Here is a 19040-nt window from a genome sequence, read left to right on the forward strand (position 1 = left end):
GAAGGGAAACATTTGAAAAGGTAAAGCTTTTTTTTCTAATTTTCATTTACCAGTTTAGTTACTGATTATAAGGTATTTGAATGGTTTAATTTGGAGACCATAAGTTTAATACTTCCCTTGCTTTTACACCAGTAGAAGTGTTTAAAGTTTTATGTTACTTTTAACAAAATGATCGTAACTATTAAGACTCAAAACTGTATTTTAATGAAATGTTTTAAGAAAAAGATTTTGTGATTTGTCAGGTTATTTTGGATGAGGTACGAGAACAAGGTAGGACTCTTTCCCAGGTCCTTGAAATTTCTTTATTCCATTGGAATAATTGTCTACAATTTCAATGACAGTGTCCTCTGGCACCTAATAAACTAGGTGTGCAATTGCCGGCCCCACTTGACAGTGTATTGAAGGGGAATGTTGTTTTTTCTGCTCTCAGTCAGCTCCTAGACCTAGACTATCCGTCTAAGAGGGAAGCTACAGGGCAAGGCTAGGTCACCCTGCTCTCCTAGCTGCTTTTCAAAAGAATTATATGGGCAAGTTGGCAAGGCCCGGGCTGTGAACGAAGCCATCTGTCCGTCTGAGATGAAGATAGTCCAGCATGCACGCATAAAGAAAGCCACTGCTGAGGTAAGTGACTGGAATCCTGGCCTTAGCCAAAATGTCTGTATGTTCTGCATTCTTCCATAAATGGTTTTCAATGCATAACTTACTAAGAGCAAGTAAAGTGTGATCCTATGTGGGGGTCTCCCAACAGTCATCGTATTTTCAGGTGCATTGCTAATAAGTGGGTATTTTACAGGCTTCAAGACTTTCCCTCCCTGTATACAGATATATGACTTACTTGGTAGTATGACTCCAGAAAGTGAGTTTCAGAGATTCTGGTTTGGATTTTTCTAAAATTAGAAATGTCTGCTAATTTCAACATAGGTACAACATTTTAAGAAACATCTGATTTTACTATAAGAACCAGGGAAAGAACACCTAAGCCATTCTTAAATATAGCCACATACATTTATTATTTTGGTAGATTAGTTATATTTCTCAGGTTTCATTTGATGTGTGATTTGTATGAAAATGGGATTTGGATTTCCTTTTCCATTATATTCTAACCTGAATTACATGTGTATTTTATCAGTATCCATAGTGCTGTTTTATACACAGAAGTTTTGGACAGTTTATTGCTGCAGTCTTCTAGATTATGTGGAATTTATTATTTAAAGTGTGCTTTTTTTCTGTGTCTTTAAAGAAATGTGTGGCACAGCTTTTGGAATAGTTAAGATCTAAGAATTTTTTTCTTGTTTTTTATTCTCCTTGGAAGAATCAATAGGAATTATAATTTACTGTTCAGTAACACTGTTAACAGCCCCCATCTATGTCTTGATTCAGTGATTTAAGTATTTCATTGTACATATCTATAAACATGTTCCACCAATTGGGGCATTTTAAAATGATAAGATTTTTGGAAAAAATGTCAGTTGTGGAATCTTAGTCATTCTCCAGTAGACTGGTGTGAATTTATTTCATTGATGCTGTTGTAAAGGTATTGTAACATTACTAAAGCATTTCTAGTTCTCCACTGCATGCTACTCAGAAGCATCTAGAAGTGCTTTGTTTGAAAATTAATCTCTATCCATATGTAAGGCTCTACAATTTTAACAATAAGCAATTTTAATTTTTTTCCTTAACCAAGTGTGGAAAGTTCATGTGTTACAGGTAGCAAAGATTAAGCCATAATTATAGTTATAATAAATAATGGTTGAATAAGAAATACTTTTGGGAGAAATTTATATTTCTTTTCTGGTTTTCTTTTTTATTGTATTTACTTAACACTCTTTAAGTTGGTGGTGACTATTTGTTGTATATTTGACTTACAAATTCTTTATATGTTTTTATTGCCAACATTATTTCACAGTTTTAAATATGTCTCTGTTTTAAATTTTTTTTACTAGAAATAGTACAGTACTTTTGGGATTTAAATTTAATTTTCTTTGTATGTATTTTGTTGTGGGTGGGGCATAGACTTGGAGGTTAGAGAATAGCTTGTGGGAGTCAGTTCTGTTCTTATACCATGTGACTCTGAAGACTGAACCTAGGTCATCCGACTACCTTATCCTCTGAGCCATCTCACCAGCCCTGGAATATTTTCTAGTTCCACTAGGATTTCAAATTTAAGTGTTCTATTTAAGGAAGTTAGTATGTTAAAGTGTAGTAAGGTAAGTGAATTAGGAGTGTATATTTCATTTGTATTAGTAAATATCAGAGATTGAGTCTTTCTTCCAAACTAATGCTTCTATCCACACACTGAGGTAAATAGACTTCATCATATCTCCATGAGAAGAGAAAACAATTTAGATTATTACTAGAATAGTGAGCATTATAGATACTCAGCTATGTGACATTGAAGCCAAGAGTCACTTGGATTTTTCCTGTGTTGGGGAAATATACTTGATGCTGCAGGTACCAGTGAGTCTCAGGCCTGTGAACCATCTCATCACTGTGGATGCAGTGGGTATATACTTTTCCTATAGCTGTTTCTAGGCAAATTCCTGTTCAGATCTTGAGATTTTTGTGATCATCATATTTTGTTTGTAATTTGAGATCTTATTTGATATTGGTTGTTAGAAAAGGTTTATAAAGCATATGTATTTCTTACATATTTTCCTTAGTTGAATAAATGCATTGGGAGGGGGTCGTAATAGGTGATACAGATGCAGTTAAATTTAGACATATTCAGAGATGACAAAAACACAAGACAAAGCAACACACAAAAGACAACCAAAAACCAGGAAAGTATTCCAAAGGGAAAACAGTATGTTAAGGAGAAAGTTCTTATACCACCTGTCTGCCTGAGACACGCAAGTGACCATTTGTGTGGTATTTTGTCCTTTGATGTAACTATGTAAACATTGTCTTATTGGTATGCATTGTAAAAGAATTATTTGAATAGTTTATTTTTCATACAAAATCTTTGAAAGTTTATGTGAATTTTATACATTGAGTGCAACTCATTGGGCTAGCCACATTTTATAGTCCCAGGGTCTGTGTGGTTAGTGTTTGCCTTCCTGGATAGTGTGGCTCTAGACAATCCTGTCTGACCTTTCAGATCACAGCTTCGAATTTCACAGGAAGCCCCTGATCTCCAGGTCTGTGTCATGCATTTCACCTTCATACTTAAAGAATCACATTCCTCTCCCCTAAGTGCTAACGCACTTACCATAACGTAAATTTTACTGCAACGAGTGAAGTGTTTACTGTTTGTCTTGTCCGTTCACTTGTGTTTGCAGTGAGCACCCAGAGCTAAAGTTAGACTTCTCTTGACTAGAGGGACAGGAACTACTTTTGGGGAACTTGTGCATCGGCACACATTTAGTTTGAATATCAGGCACAAAATTCTTGAATAATTATCTGTGGTTCTAATTTTAAGTTGCTTGCTTCTAATGGTGTTTTGTTAGGTATTAGTTCTGTAAGCTGCCCTGTATTTTAGGTAGTAGGAAGTTTTCAAAAACGGTAAAGTATGTTTTTAGTTGACTTAATAGACTTGTAAAAGAAGTTTAATAATTCTAAATCTTCTGAGTTTTTGAAGATTTTGTGTTCTATAAGTTATATGACTAATATAAATTACTATTTAAAATGAGTTTTTATAAGAATGATGATTTTCCAGATAGAATTTACTGGGAATAACCTTTTTAAGAGAGCACTTATTGTAAATTTAATAAAAATAATTAAACTGATTCACAACATGCTTATTTAAAATTAAAAAATCTTGTTTTGGAACTGGAGTGATGGCTCACTGGTTAAGAATTTGTTGCTCTTGCAGAGGACCCAGGTTTGATTCCCAGCACCCACATGGCTTCTCATAGCCATCTGTAACTCCACTTCCAGGGAATCCAAATGCCCTCTCTGGCCTCCATAGGCACCAGGCATGCATGTGATACATGATACATACATGCAGGCAAAACTCCTATATACATAGAATAATAAAATAAACATAAAAAGAAAATACCTTTTGACCTATCTTAAAGAGAAGTTGGGTTATATAGTCTTGTCTGTGAGAGAAACTAAAATATCCCCAGTGTAGGTAAGCTAAAACCATTGCAGATTAAGATTTCATTGTAAAGCTAATATTTTAAGTGTAACTTGAAAGTATAGGAGACATCCATTAATAGCAGGTGGCCGGTGAGGGGAATTTAGGGCAGAGGACCAGCACACACAGGCACAGGAATACTTTGTGATGGTTCTCACATGCAATTAGAGGCAAGTAATTCAGTCTCCCTTCAGCAAAGTATGTACAGGTTGCAGCTGAACTGGAAGTCTGTTGTGTTGTAACAACACAAGCTCCCTTGGTGGGGCCCTGGGATGCATCAGGCCATGGCAGACAGCATCTCGTGTGGAACATGTGTTTGGGGATATTGTACAACATTTTGGGGGTGATCTTGCTTTGTAACAACCCATTAGTGCTATGAGTCCTAACCTACCCCTGTGACATGACAATTAATCCCTTTGAGATGGTTTCCTCATGATCTAGTTACTTCCTACTAGGGCTCCCTTCTTAGATTTAATTGCCTGTCGACATTGCCATACTTGGGACCAGCTTACAGCACATAGGTTCTTTAAAGGAAACTAGTAAATCCAGAACATAGCAGCCTCTTATTCTCTGCAGGGAGTTCTGAAAAATGTAAACAGTGAGATGGTATTTACAGTAAAAGAAATACTGGACATGCCTGCCTCAGTTTGAAGGTGTAGAGATGAGAGTACAGTGTGCACTGTTTTTAACTCCTACCATCCAACTCCTAACCCTTCCCACTCCTAACCCTTCCCCACTTTCAGGGCACAAGACTGGTGGACTGCTTTAAATGTGTGTCCATTGATGTATCCGTGTGCTAGTAAGTTTTAATGAGAATTTAAAATGAAGGAAGTTCACTGTTATTATCAAGGGCAGGATATGCTTGATAAAGTAAAATTAGCTCTGATCGAAGTCATTTGGCCATCTTTCAGTGTATGCCATGCTCCTGTAAATTTATTTCATTTGGAAATAATGGCTTAATCTTATGGTATGATTTTATTACTATCAACTTAAAAGATTAAGAATTAGTTTGAAAAGATTGGCTGTGGTTGTGAGTGGTGATTCACACCTATAATTCAAGCATTTAAGAAGCATGAACTTAGGAAGGACTTGAAGGAGTTTGAGATGACCGTGAGCTATAAAGTGAATTCAAGGTCTAAGGGGAAAAAGGATTGTGTTTGCATTCAGGTTTTAATTTTATGTTGTATGATAGTCTATTTTTTACTTTTTGACAGAATTTAAGGAGTAAAGTCAGAGTCTATATAGGGTGGTTTACTGATGTATAAAATCACCAGGAGCCAGCATTGTAACCAGGAGTATTTGGTTGGATGAACCCAGAAGCCTCATCTCCCCTTGCATTGCTGAAGAAAGTCATAGGAACCAAAGCCACAGTTAAGAAGGCACCACCCGTTTGCTTTGGTTCCAGTCTTGTCAGTTGCTTGGCCACCTTTTTATTAAAGCTAACCTAACCTTAGTAGTCAAGAGGGTGGTGGCCGTGCTGCTGCCTCTGCCAGCAACAGTCAATCGGAGAGGAGTCCTGGAAGAGCTCTCTTTGCTGAGAAGAGAGCAGAGAGTGAAGCCTTTCTCTACTGTTAGCTTTCATCTCTGAAGATTGTCATTTGATGGGCTTTTCCTTATATTCATTTATACGTTCTATGTAAGGTTTCGGTATGGCCAGAATAGGTTAAATCTTGTGGTTTGTATCATGGATAACAAAACAATATACTTGATCAGTGTTAAATTCCACATATATGTTATATCAAATTTTCTACTTGTATTTTGTCCTTAAAATTAACTTTGGTAGCCTTGCTGTTTCAAGGACAGGGCTATGGTGAATTGTCAGAGAGCTAATATTTTGTTTAAACAAATGAAAAAAAATGTTTGTTTTCTCAAACAGATTTGAATTCTGTGAACCCGCATTTGTGGTGGGTAATTGCCTTCAGATAGCCTCTGATAGTCATCAATATGATCGAATTTACTGTGGAGCTGGAGTCCAGAAAGACCATGAAAACTACATGAAGATCTTGCTCAAAGTTGGGGGAATACTGGTCATGCCTATAGAGGATCAGGTACCTTCTCTGTCCTGCGTTTGTCACAAGAGAGACCACACAAATGTGAGGTTGGGAATTACTGTTCTGGGATGGGGAAAGATACATTGTAACTTTTGAAGCAGATACCTCTATATACCTGCATATAAAGACTCTTGAAAGAGATCCTAAAGTGCTTCAAATTGAAGCAGCTGTAGAGAGAAAGTGTAATTGGGAGACTAGAGCAATCAGCTCATTCAGGCAATCCTCTAGCTATCCCTGGTTCTTCATCTGGAACATATTCAGCTGAATACAGGGACTGGCTTGTGATTGGCTTCAAGTGCTTAGCTTCATAAACAAGAGATTAAAAAGAATATGCCTTGAGGGGCTGGAAAAGATGGCTCATTAGATAAGAATGCTAAAAATTATTAGAAAGGTTTCTGGAAGGACCAGGGATGTGACTGGGTGGTAGAGGGCTTGCCTCTCAGGAGAGACTATGAGTTCCATCTCTAGCAACACGCAGGCAGGCAGGCAGGCAGGCACGCACATATGCATGCACGCGCACACACACGCGCATGTGCACACACACACACACGTGCACATGGCATTTATAGTAAAAGAAAAAGTGGACTTGCCTGGCCCAGTGTGAAGGTGTGGTAATGAGAATACAGTGTGCACTGTTTTTAATACATATGCACACATACATACACTTTCCTTGATTTACTTGAACACTTCCGAGGTTTATGCTTAAAATAACTCACTTTTGATTTCCTTTAATAATGCGTTTGAAGATCTGTTTTTCCTGACTCACAATCTTCCTCCATATCTCAAGCTAACCTTAATTCAAGACTTTGCTGTCTAGCACACGTGCTGGAATCACAGGCATGCTAAGACTATGGATGTTTGTTGAACTGATACAACTCCTTTTTATGTGATTACTTAAAAACATTAAATTACACTTATTTATTATGTACATGTGGGTCTGTGGGGGCATACCACAGAACATGTTTGGAGGTCAAAGGACAGCTTGTCGGAGTTGGTTTCTCTTTCTGCCTTGTGGGTTTCAGGGATGAAATCCAGGTGTCAGATTTGGCAGCAAGCACTTAGATCAGCTGAACCATCTCTCCAGCTGTGACTGTATTTATTTGTGGTGTCAAATTAGGTTAGAATCTGTTTTATCACTGTTAGAGAAGAATGTAAAGTGAATTCACTGGTATTCTTTTTAATGATGCTTTGACCAAATAACTGAACCCATTTCAGATGTTTATTTTGGGAGGCAGTGTAGTGTCCAGATCACTAGTGATACCTGTAGAAGCTGCCAGATGTTCAGTGTAACATACAGACTGGAATTCGCTGTATTTGCACCTTCCTTTTGCTTTCAGGGTTCCACCTTGAGACTAGACACATAGTTCGCTTGTTAAGAATAGTTATGCAGCTGGGCGGTGGTAGCTCACACCTTTAATACCAGCACTTGGGAGGCAGAGGCAGTTGGATTTCTGTGAGGTTGAGGCCGCAATCATGGGGATCAAAGTTAGTATCCTAGCACTCAAGTGAAAGGTGGTTGTCCTCCAAATGTCTGAAACTCCAGCTTTCTCTGGTTCCCACGTGTGTACCTGTGCACGCTCCCTTCCTTCCCAGGCCACAAATGTGTAAGTCCTTTTTAAGAAAGGAAGGTTCCGGCATATATACATGAACCTATTCTTTGTGCATTTCATACACACAAACTATATTTTGATCATATTCACCATCTACTACCCTCTCTACAACTTCTAGATTCTCCTCTCATGTCTAGCTCCTAACTTTGTGTCCTTTAAAAAAATAATTAAAGAATCCAGTTAGTGTTGCTCATATACACATGGGTGTAGGGCCACCCATTGGAGCCAACCTAACAGGGACTCCATCCATAAAAAAACCCTGACTTATCCCTTCTTTAGTTACCTCAGTTCTGGGTGGGACTTCATGGGTTCCTCCCCCCAGTGCTGGAATGTTGACCTGCAGGTGCTGGAACCAGGGGTGCCATGGCTCTGTCATGTCCAGAAAACACTCTTGTGTAGCAAGCCTCTGGGTATTCTGTGATGATCCCTGAGCCTTGGGAGTGTGGGAAGGTATGCTATAGACATTGCATTTATGTCCAAGTACTCTACAGATATCCATTCTCTGTCTCTGGAGTTTGACAAATTGTTAATCTCTGATAAGGACTAAAAGCTTTACTCATGATGGACAGTTTAATACAGTGCCTATTTAGTTAAATAATAGTAGTAGGTTCTCCCCTGGGTTCTGAGAATGCCCCAACTGCAGATCTTGGTCAGACGAAAAGTACTAGATATACACTCCCTGTGGAGTGGGTGGTAGATTCTTTGTATTATGATATATACTTAAATGAAAATAACTTGGTTGCATTTAAATGTTATCTTCTCATTGGCAATTATTCCTGTAAAAGTTTAATGTTAAGGTAATCACATTGCTTCTTTCTTGTTTTACTCCAAATAGTTAACACAGATTATGCGGACTGGACAAAACACTTGGGAAAGTAAAAATATTCTTGCTGTTTCCTTTGCACCACTAGTACAGCCTAGTAAGAATGATAATGGCACACCAGATTCTGTGGGACTCCGTAAGTAGATCCTTGAACTCAAAGAATGAATTGTCTCTGATGGTATTTCACTCACATTTTGGATTTAGTGAATCATGTAACTATAATGAGTTAAAAACAATGGTAATGCAACGAGTGGATTGATTCTTCCATTTGAAAAAAAAAGAAAGTCTATATTGTATTAGACACTGTGGCATCCTTTCTGGAAACAAGAATTGGGGAATACCAACTGTGAACTTGCTAGTTTGTGATGTGGTAGACAGTAACTGGTTGTGGAACAGTGTCTGGTCTAAGGGTGGTAGGAAGGAAGGCTTGTCTGCTGAGGCACATTTGAATTATGATTAGAATTCAGTCAAAGCACCTATGTGGGCAAGATTTTGTGACAGCATCTTTTATTTGTTTTGCTTGTTTTCTTTTGTTTTTGTTTTTGTGGTTTTTGTGGGCTTTTTTGTTTTGTTTGTTTTATTTGAGTCAGGGTTTCCTATTCACTGTAAAAACCAATGATAACCTTGAACTCCTGCTCCATAGGCCTCTACTTTGAGTACTGGGACTATATATAGGCAAGTCCACTACACTGAGTGGCAGCATCTTTCAGAGATAGTGACTATAAAAGTATGAGAGGTTCAAATCAGGAGCATGTTTGGGGGTTGGAGAGGATGAATTATCACCAGGAAAGGGAGCAGTAGACTAGTTAATGTGAAGGTTGCTGAAGTGGCTATGGATAGAATTATTTGAAAGCAGAAAAATACCACATTGTGGGGAGTGTGGGTGGAGGAAAAGAATTGCTTTTCCCTCTAAAGACTAGCTGAATGTGTCTGTTACATTGTTAGGAAGGAAGTACAGAGATAGCAGACATTTTCTTTAGGTTGATTTTGAGTTTCCTATATATCTACAAGTGTCAGGAAACCATTTGGGTGCAAACTTTTACAACTGAAGTATCTGTTGAGAATCTCCAATATAAAGATGATGTCTTCAACTGTGCTTGGATACCAAATAGATTAAAGCACCTCAGGAGAGTAGAGATAGAGAAGAGCGTTTTAAGTTGGACCTGTGACCCACAAATTCAGCCATAAAACAGGAAGACTCAATGGTTAACAAGGAATCTAGGTGTATGGATGTGGGATTCCAAGAAAATAGTCTCAAGGAGAGGGCATCTTACCTGAACACAGAAGGCCTTGAGAGAGAAAGAGGAAGACTATTGGTAACAAGCTTTGAATAAGTCATGGCTTTGTTAACCTTTAAATAGAATTCTTCATTACAAATGGACCCTGATTTAATTTGCTTTTATTTCATGGGAATGCGACTTTATACAGAAAGTTCATTTTATTAACAATATTCTTTTGATTTTCTTATCAGCCATCTGATGTTGGAACTTTTCAAATGGCTTCAAAAACTTAATGGAGTATATTTCTAAAGTTCTTGGCTTAGTGTGTGGCCTAAAATAATGGTTAGTAAAAAACAGTGTTGGGAGGAGTCTTGGGAAATTCATTATGTCATACCATTTCCCCTGTTCTTACCATCTGAGGGATGGACTCCTAAGGTCAGATAGCTTAATGGTTTCTGTGTCAGCTTGATTACCAAGCAGGGTCAATGACAGGGACAGTTCTGTTAGACTTATCCACCTAGTTAGAGGAGCCATGCACATGGATGAGCAGAGCCCAGCTGTTGTGTATGAATTTTGTGGCAGCATCATAGACATTGGTGGTCAGCAGTTTGTTTTTAACACTCAAACTTCAAACTATTCTCTACCTGGGAAAATTAAAAGAGAAGATGCAGAGACCTATGGAACCTGTGGCATTACTCTCTGGGGGTGTCAGTGACTTGAAGGTTTCTTCACCTGGACCCTGGAGAGTGCTTGGGAGATGTGGTTACTACTTTTAAGAATTGATAACATTTATAAAATTCATCCATTTTCACTCCTGTGTTTTTATATTCATCTTATTTAAAAAGAGATTAAGCTGAACATTTTTGAAAATTTCATAATTTAGAAAGTATTCTTAACCAGCTTTTTAAAAAAGTATTTAGTGACTGTATACTTTTGGTAATTACAAAGTATAAGAAACAAAGCATATTCAAAACATCCACATACAACAGAAAAACTAAAAATGATGGTTAAGGAAAAAAGGAAGCTCATTCTGTTAGAAATTTGAAGTTACTGGGCTGCAACATTAATACCCTTCCTGACTACTTAAAGCAGGAGTATGTGCTGGGTGTCCGCACCACAATCAAATGAGTGTCCTTGTACCTGTTTTAGGGTTGTTTGATGAAGTCTGCATATCTATGCCATTCTGTGCTAACTGAACTTACTTAAATTATTAACTAACAAAAAATAACAAATAGCTATTTCCCTCCCATTTTCAAAAAAACAGAATTGTGGTTATTTTTGACACTGTCGTTTATTTGCCCAATGGAAAGTACTAAAAGCCTCCATGGCCTATGCTGTCTGTGGTAGTGTCCTTACGCATGCACAGCAGTATGTTTTGTTTGGCTCTGCGATTTGGACAGTAGCCACGGAAGCGCTTTACTCATGAAAGCTTCCCTGTTGTAGCAACAGCTTTGTCTTCTGTATCTGACACTTCCTTTAGGTTAATGTTTGTGAGTTTTAGCTGTAAGTATGATTGCATGCTAATTAACTGATGATTGGCCTGGACAGTGTGCTGCAGCCTTTTCCATTCCCCTACACAAAAATAGAAATGGCAAATAAGTCTGTCAGCTATTGGATATTTGGCTAAGTATGTATGACTACAAAATGGAAATAAATTCAGCAAGGGCCAACAAGAGTGCTCAGTGACTACAGGTATTTGCGAAACAAGCCTAATGACCTGAATTTGACCCCAGGAACCCACAGAGGAGTAAAACAGCTGTCATCTGACCTCCATACATGTGTATATCCGCAAACACACATCATCACCATATACAAAACAAGAAGAAGGACAGACACTTAGTGAAGTAGGATCAGTTGGAATGTAAAGGCCCAAATTCAAACAGTTCAGTTTCTGCCTGAAATACATTTTCAATAGAAATAGTTTTGGTGGGGGTGGAAAAGAGGGAAGGTTGATGAAATTGGATTGGCATGAAGAGATGTTAATCTCAGGGCCAGGGCACATTTTCATTATTAAATCTTTCTGTGTATAAACACAGTCTCCAAAAACAGGCTGAGAATTCTGAGAGTTGCTATCCCCAGCTCAACCTTTGTATAATAATCACAAAATGAAAACGTTTTAAAAATTGCTATTTGCTAAAATTCCATAAAAGAATGGGGTATACAAACAAGTTTCTGTTTCTGCTAAAATAAGTCACAGTATCTTTTTATTCATAGAACATTGTCCTGATAATGACAGGGAATTAGAATGGACTAGAACACTGGTCCCCCAAATCCTTAAAAACAATACATGTGTAAACTCTGTGCCAAATGACTGTGAAGAATAAAACTGCTTGTATTCAATAGCTTATTAAAATGAAATTACGGTTTTTCCTTTGATTTATCACAATTTTTATTTTATTTAAAATCATATTTTTCCATGGCTTTATGTATATGTGGTTTATATGCATATAAAACCATAGAAATATGATTTAAAATTTCAAAAAGAAGGGTATATTGTTTAAATCCAGATAGGGGCCGAGAATCCATAATAAATTATACAATTTTGCAGCATTGGTTTCTATGGATTTTATTTAATACTTGAAGTTAGGTGTTTTGGGGGGTTGGGGGAAACCAAAATGATTTTTTTTTTATGGCTCGACCTAAATAAATGACTTTTCATTCATTCCCTTTTTGTTGTTGTAATTGTTTATTTTCATGAAAACAGGGTGTCACTCAATAGCTCTGGCTGGAAAGACATAGTTTTACTTTTTTTAGAAATGTTTGTTTTTTTGTGTGTGTGTTATGTGCATACCCATGTGTGAGATGCACATGCCTGTGCATACACGTGCCGAGGCTGGAGGAAGTCCCAGCAACCTCCCTGTCTCCAGTACTTTGTGACACAGCTCCTGTAATGACCTTTGATAGCAGTGACTATCTCAGATTCAGTGCAAGCAAACACACTCGTGTTTCCTCTTGTCCTGTTCTCCTTTGTGTCTACCCTGTTTGTCTATGACCCTGGCACCTGTCCAGAACTCAGGGTGGACACGGTATGCTGCAGTTGATACTATTGCTTTTACTCCCATAGCCAGTTTGTTTCTGTGCTCCTCTCATCTTCTCTCCTGCCCCTTCCTGTCAGTGTGGCCACAGCTCATGTTTTCACTCAAGTGTACTGACCTGCTGTTCCAAACTCCACAACCCAGAGCCCGCTCACCTGCCAGGGCTTTGCTTGTCTCTGCCCCAGACCATTTCATGGCTAGAAGTGACTCAGCTCCTTTAGACTCTGGCAGAGCTGTCTCCTCAGGGAGGCCTTTGCCTGTCGCTAGAGGAAGCTGCTGTCTATCCATGATTGCTTTCTGTTTTCTTCGTGTCCTCTGCTTTTGCTTTCTTCTTTTCCTTTTCATCCTTTCTCCATCTTTTTAACCTGTCTCTACCATAAATGTGAGCTACCTGTGTTCAGGGAGTTTTCTAGTTTAAACTAGTCATGTATCTAAATGGGTTCTTATGTGACTGGCCTATTGTTTACCAAGTAGTTTGTTAAGTAATTTGTTGAACAATTTGGATCAAAGGCACACTTGGTATTTTGTACAATTGGTTTATGGTCCTTCTTCCTTCATTTTGTGATGCATTTGATAAAAGTAAACGTTAGCATCTTAAAACAGTGCCTCTTGTATTGGGGGTCTGTTTATCCACAGCTCGTACCTGATGGTCCTTTACCATGAACCAGTGTGTGTGCTTGCTTACGCCTTCTGCCTCCCTCTTTCTTTGTCTCTCTCCCACTATACGCACATACACGCACATGCCCATATGTGAGCACATACACACACACATACGCACACGCACGCACATGCCCATATGTGAGCACATACACACACACATACACACACGCACGCACATGCCCATATGTGAGCACATACACACACACATACGCACACGCACGCACATGCCCATATGTGAGCACATACACACACACATACACACACGCACGCACATGCCCATATGTGAGCACATACACACATACACACATACACACACGCACGCACATGCCCATATGTGAGCACATACACACACACATACACACACGCACGCACATGCCCATATGTGAGCACATACACACACACATACACACACGCACGCACATGCCCATATGTGAGCACATACACACATACACACATACACACACGCACGCACATGCCCATATGTGAGCACATACACACATACACACATACACACACGCACGCACATGCCCATATGTGAGCACATACACACACACATACGCACACGCACGCACATGCCCATATGTGAGCACATACACACACACATACACACACGCATGCACATGCCCATATGTGAGCACATATACACACACATTCACATACACACACACACATACATGCCCATATGTGAGCACATACACACATACACACACGCACGCACATGCCCATATGTGAGCACATACACACACACATGTACACACACATGCCCATATGTGAGCACATACACACACACATGTACACACACATGCCCATATGTGAGCACACACACACACATGCACATACACACACATGTCCATATGTGAGCACATACACACACACACATATACACACGCATGCACATGCCCATATGTGAGCACATACACACACATACACACACGCACGCACATGCCCATATGTGAGCACATATACACACACATTCACATACACACACACATGCCCATATGTGAGCACATGCACGCATACACACATACACACACGCATGCACATGCCCATATGTGAGCACATACACACACACATGTACACACACATGCCCATATGTGAGCACATACACACATACACACACATGCCCATATATGAGCACATACACACACATACACACGCACATACACACACATGCCCATATGTTAGCACATACACACATACACACACATGCCCATATGTGAGCACATACACACACATACACACACGCATGCACATGCCCATATGTGAGCACATATACACACACATTCACATACACACACACATACATGCCCATATGTGAGCACATACACACATACACACACGCACGCACATGCCCATATGTGAGCACATACACACACACATGTACACACACATGCCCATATGTTAGCACATACACACATACACACACATGCCCATATGTGAGCACACACACACACATGCACATACACACACATGTCCATATGTGAGCACATACACACACACGCACACATGTCCATATGTGAGCACATACACACACATACACACACGCACATACACACACTGCCCATATGTGAGCACATACGTACACATACATGCCCATATATGAGCAGATACACACACACATGCCCATATGTGAGCACATACATGCACATGCACACACACACATACACACACACACGCACACACATACACACACACACGCACACACACACACACCCATATGTGTGCACTCCTACAGCTTCAGAGTTCAGGCAGCCATTGAAATACTGCATTGAGTTTTTCCAGTAAGTATTTGTCTCCATATGGTTTATTTGTTTTCTTAACAAAAAATTATATTTCTGTTGAATTTATTTGTGTGAGTGTTTTGCCTGCATGTACACATGTACAACTTGTGCATACCTGGTCCCTCACAGACCAGAAAAAGGTATCTGTTCCTTTGAGATTTGAATTATGAATGGAGTTGTGATCAACACCTTCCATATAACAAAAAAACCAGTATAAAGTAATATATAGGGTATAATCTCTTATATGCTTACATTTTGTCCATACCCTGTTCCTGAGACTCTGCATGCAAAGAGATAGCAGCAGGGATGTTGAGCTCACTTTTCAGTATTGACTGTCCTGCTTAGTGTGCATTAAAGCCATTGTGTATTAAGCGCTGTCAATATAGTTTTTTTAATAGTTTGCCATTTTCTAAAGTTTGTAAAGAAACAAGCAGTTTATAATGTTTTCATTTTTACATTTGTTTTAGCCCCGTGTGCTGTCAGGAATCTCCAAGACTTGGCTCGTATTTACATTCGACGCACACTTAGAAACTTCATCAATGATGAGATGCAAGCCAAGGGAATTCCGCAAAGGGCTCCACCCAAGAGGAAAAGAAAGAGAGTCAAGCAGAGAATTAACACTTATGTATTTGTGGGTAATCAGCTTATTCCTCAGCCTCTAGACAGTGAGGAGGATGAGAAAATGGAAGAAGACAGCAGAGAGGAGGAGAAAGATCCTGGTGAAGCCATGAAGCCTGAGGAGCCACCTCAGAACTTACTGAGGGAAAAGATCATGAAGCTGCCGCTCCCCGAGTCTTTAAAAGCTTACTTGACATATTTTAGAGACAAATAACCTAAAACAAGGAAGAATGCCTACTGATAATTCCCTTACTCTTGTAAATGTACTGTTTATTAGGAGTTAGAGAGTTACTTCATTAGAATGAATTATTGCAGAGAAAAGCTTAAGTTATTTCTCTTAATGGCAGAAATGATGTATTCAGTGATTTAAAAGAGTCTTTCCTAAAATCTATTTTTCTTAAGTCTTGAGAAACTGCTGTTTTAGCTCAGTGATCTCAAAGTGAAATGCATCTGTAGTCAGGACTTTGTGGACAGTAATCCCCTTCTGGTTCTGCACACATTTGTAGTATTGAGGGTTGGATTTCATTATGTAAGGGGTTGATAATTTGTCGTACACATATAGGCTTATTTAAATTGCAGTTTGCATTTCCTTTGTGAGAGCACGCTTATCTAATAAGGAAAGCAAATGCTTGTGGACATGCTTACCTTAATTTTGTTGTAGACATATTCCGGGCAGCATATGAGTGCAATAATAATTCAAGAATATGAAATAGTTTAGCTTTAAAAACTGCAGACTTCATGAAATTCTGCAGGCCTGAAACTTTTGCTTTTCAATCTATTGCCAAAAGATAACAGAGAATTCCCATTTCTCTCATAGCGATTTTAAGAGAACAGCAAGTGAATATGAACGTAGGAAATGGCTATTTAACACAGCTAGTTCATGTGGGCCCTTTTGTGTTTCAGTATTCAAAATAATGAGGTTATCTTAACTCTAGAATTTTAAAAGGTAGTGTGCTTAGGATTGCTTGTCTGTAATCATAAAGTATTAGATTTGAAAAGACGTCCATTGTCCTGTTTGCTGCTGAGTGCAGACAGTAAGTAAGCCACAGTAGGTGACCCTCATCTATTAGGTACCTTCAGCAGCAGGGGAGATGATGTAGCCAGCTGAGGCACTTCATGGGACTTTTAATTACGTGGATTTGTCTTTGACAACATAGGCCACTCACGCCTCATTTAGTTTGAACCTTTCTAGTAGAAACAGCCATGGAAGCTGTATGTAAATGCCTTTGTATTAAAATTTGGTTCAGAATCATAGTGGGATCTCTGGGACCCACACCAAGCTCATTTCCTCTGTTCTGTGTTTTGCTACTTTTGTAATATAACAATGGTTTTCATTTTTTGCTTAATGTTACATTCTTAACCTGTGTAGGGAATCAGTGTTAAAATAGACAGTGCGTGCTGTTACTAGATCTCTCCTCATAAGGCTTGCTCAGAGTTCTTCCTTGTTAAGCACATGTGAGATATGACCTACTTTTACTACTTAGTAGCACATAGGTTTTGTGTTTTTAAAAGGATGATTTCAAATGTCTCGTGTATTCTCATCATATCACTGTCAGAGCAGCTGCTCAGATTTGCCTAATCATGATGATTCAAATAATTTTAAATGACCCAGCTCCAATAATTCTACATACATGAATCATTTGAAATTGTTTAAACATGAAATTGACCCAAATAACTGATAATGTTTTAGTAATGTGAAAGACAGCATTATGGGAAGAACTCATTTGGCTCTTGGTGGAATGGGTGAGTCCAGTTTTTCTTAACATAATTAGCAAACGATTACTAAGAAATGCCCTATCCTGTTTCTATCCAAAAAGGGGAAAGGATTCTCCCCTTGCCCTTTGAATTGGTAGTGGGGATTAAAGCTCAGGACTAGGACTTCATGCATGCTAGACAAGCACTCTGACATTTATCCCCAAACCAACAAACTTATGTTTAAAATTTTGTTTTAGAAGTTTAATCTTGAATTCTTTATATCCATGTGGTTTTATCTGGGGAAAGTTTTCATCTTATCTTCCCATCCTGTCCCCCACGTCTGTTTTGTTTTGCTTAATTTTTCTTGGAGAGTGTTGTTAATAATGTATTTGAAGATGGCTATTTAGTACTATCTTCTGTTGACTTTGATAAATTATACAGTAGATTGTCTTGATCATTGCATTTTTGTCTTTGAAAGGTATATTTTGTCCTTTTAAATTCATTTATATTTCAGGTGTGACTTTATGGTTGTCTTTTAAGGTAGGAATGAATGAAAATTTAAGAAAAGCAGTCTTATCTATTAATTTAGATGAATTACATTAAGAATATTTGGGTTTGTGCTTATTTTCAATAAAATCATGTTTGAGTGTGGAAAGTATACTTTATAGGTAAAGAAAAGTGAATACAGATGAAATAAAAGTAAATGAAAGAAAATGAAGAAAAGAAACTAAAAAGAAAGAAAGAAAAATGTAAGTGAAACTAAGCCATAATCTCACACCTGCAATAGCACTTGAAGCCATCAGGGTTACAGAAGAAGGATAGGTTTTGTTTTTCAAAGAACAGAAACAAAAGACAGTATATGGGATTGATGGGGAATAGTCCCATGGGCTTACATACAGACAAAGATACATTTATGTTTATCTTTTGAAGACAACAAAGAAGCCTTGAGTGGAGGTGTGTGCTGCTTAAAAGTCTTGCAACAGGTTGGAGACAAGGGCCTGAGGGAGCAGCCACCATCACCAAAATGCCAAAAATCCAGCCATGACACCATAGCTACCAAGGATCTATTTGAAATCTGCACTACTCACCAGTCAGTAATTGGTCTCTGGTATTAATAAAATGTTAAAATAGCATACATGGTTATACAAAATAAAATACAAATGTGTGTTGATTGTTGACGTGAAAGTAAAAGAAAGCCTGCTAAATCATTGGACAAATTGGGAAATGATTTTAAATAAATCACATTACACAGCATTATCCAGTGGTCTGCCTCTTCTTTTTCTCTTATTTTTGAGTTCAAACAATTTCTGTGCCTATAGTTACTTAGCCACAGTTTTCAGGGCAGAAGTCCTGAATATTGACCTCAGTGGCAACACTCAGTTCCTATCTAAACATGCCAGTTAAGGAAGTAGGCATTGAGGAAAACAGAAAGAGATTTATTCAATCTTACCACATAGGTATTTTTTATA

At 38.4% G+C, this 19040-nt stretch overlaps 1 protein-coding gene across 4 annotated transcripts in view; it reads left to right on the top strand.

Annotated features, from left to right (window-relative positions):
* Window positions 1-18825, top strand: part of Pcmtd1 (protein-L-isoaspartate (D-aspartate) O-methyltransferase domain containing 1) — a 75266-nt gene extending 56441 nt beyond the window's left edge. For 3 of the 4 annotated variants that reach the window (XM_040741553.1, XM_040741552.1, XM_040741555.1), the window contains 3 exons: window positions 5955-6126; window positions 8575-8698; window positions 15726-18825. In XM_040741553.1, the coding sequence (XP_040597487.1) occupies window positions 5955-6126; window positions 8575-8698; window positions 15726-16090 (661 nt within the window). In that variant the 3' untranslated portion in view covers window positions 16091-18825. Of the gene's footprint in view, window positions 1-430; window positions 622-5954; window positions 6127-8574; window positions 8699-15725 lie in introns of all 4 variants that reach the window. The other variant, XM_040741554.1, reaches the window with a different exon arrangement.
* The last annotated feature ends 215 nt before the right edge of the window (window positions 18826-19040 follow it).

Source organism: Mesocricetus auratus, unplaced genomic scaffold (assembly GCF_017639785.1).
Source record: "Mesocricetus auratus isolate SY011 unplaced genomic scaffold, BCM_Maur_2.0 Super-Scaffold_6730, whole genome shotgun sequence".
Taxonomy (NCBI): Eukaryota; Metazoa; Chordata; class Mammalia; order Rodentia; family Cricetidae; genus Mesocricetus; species Mesocricetus auratus.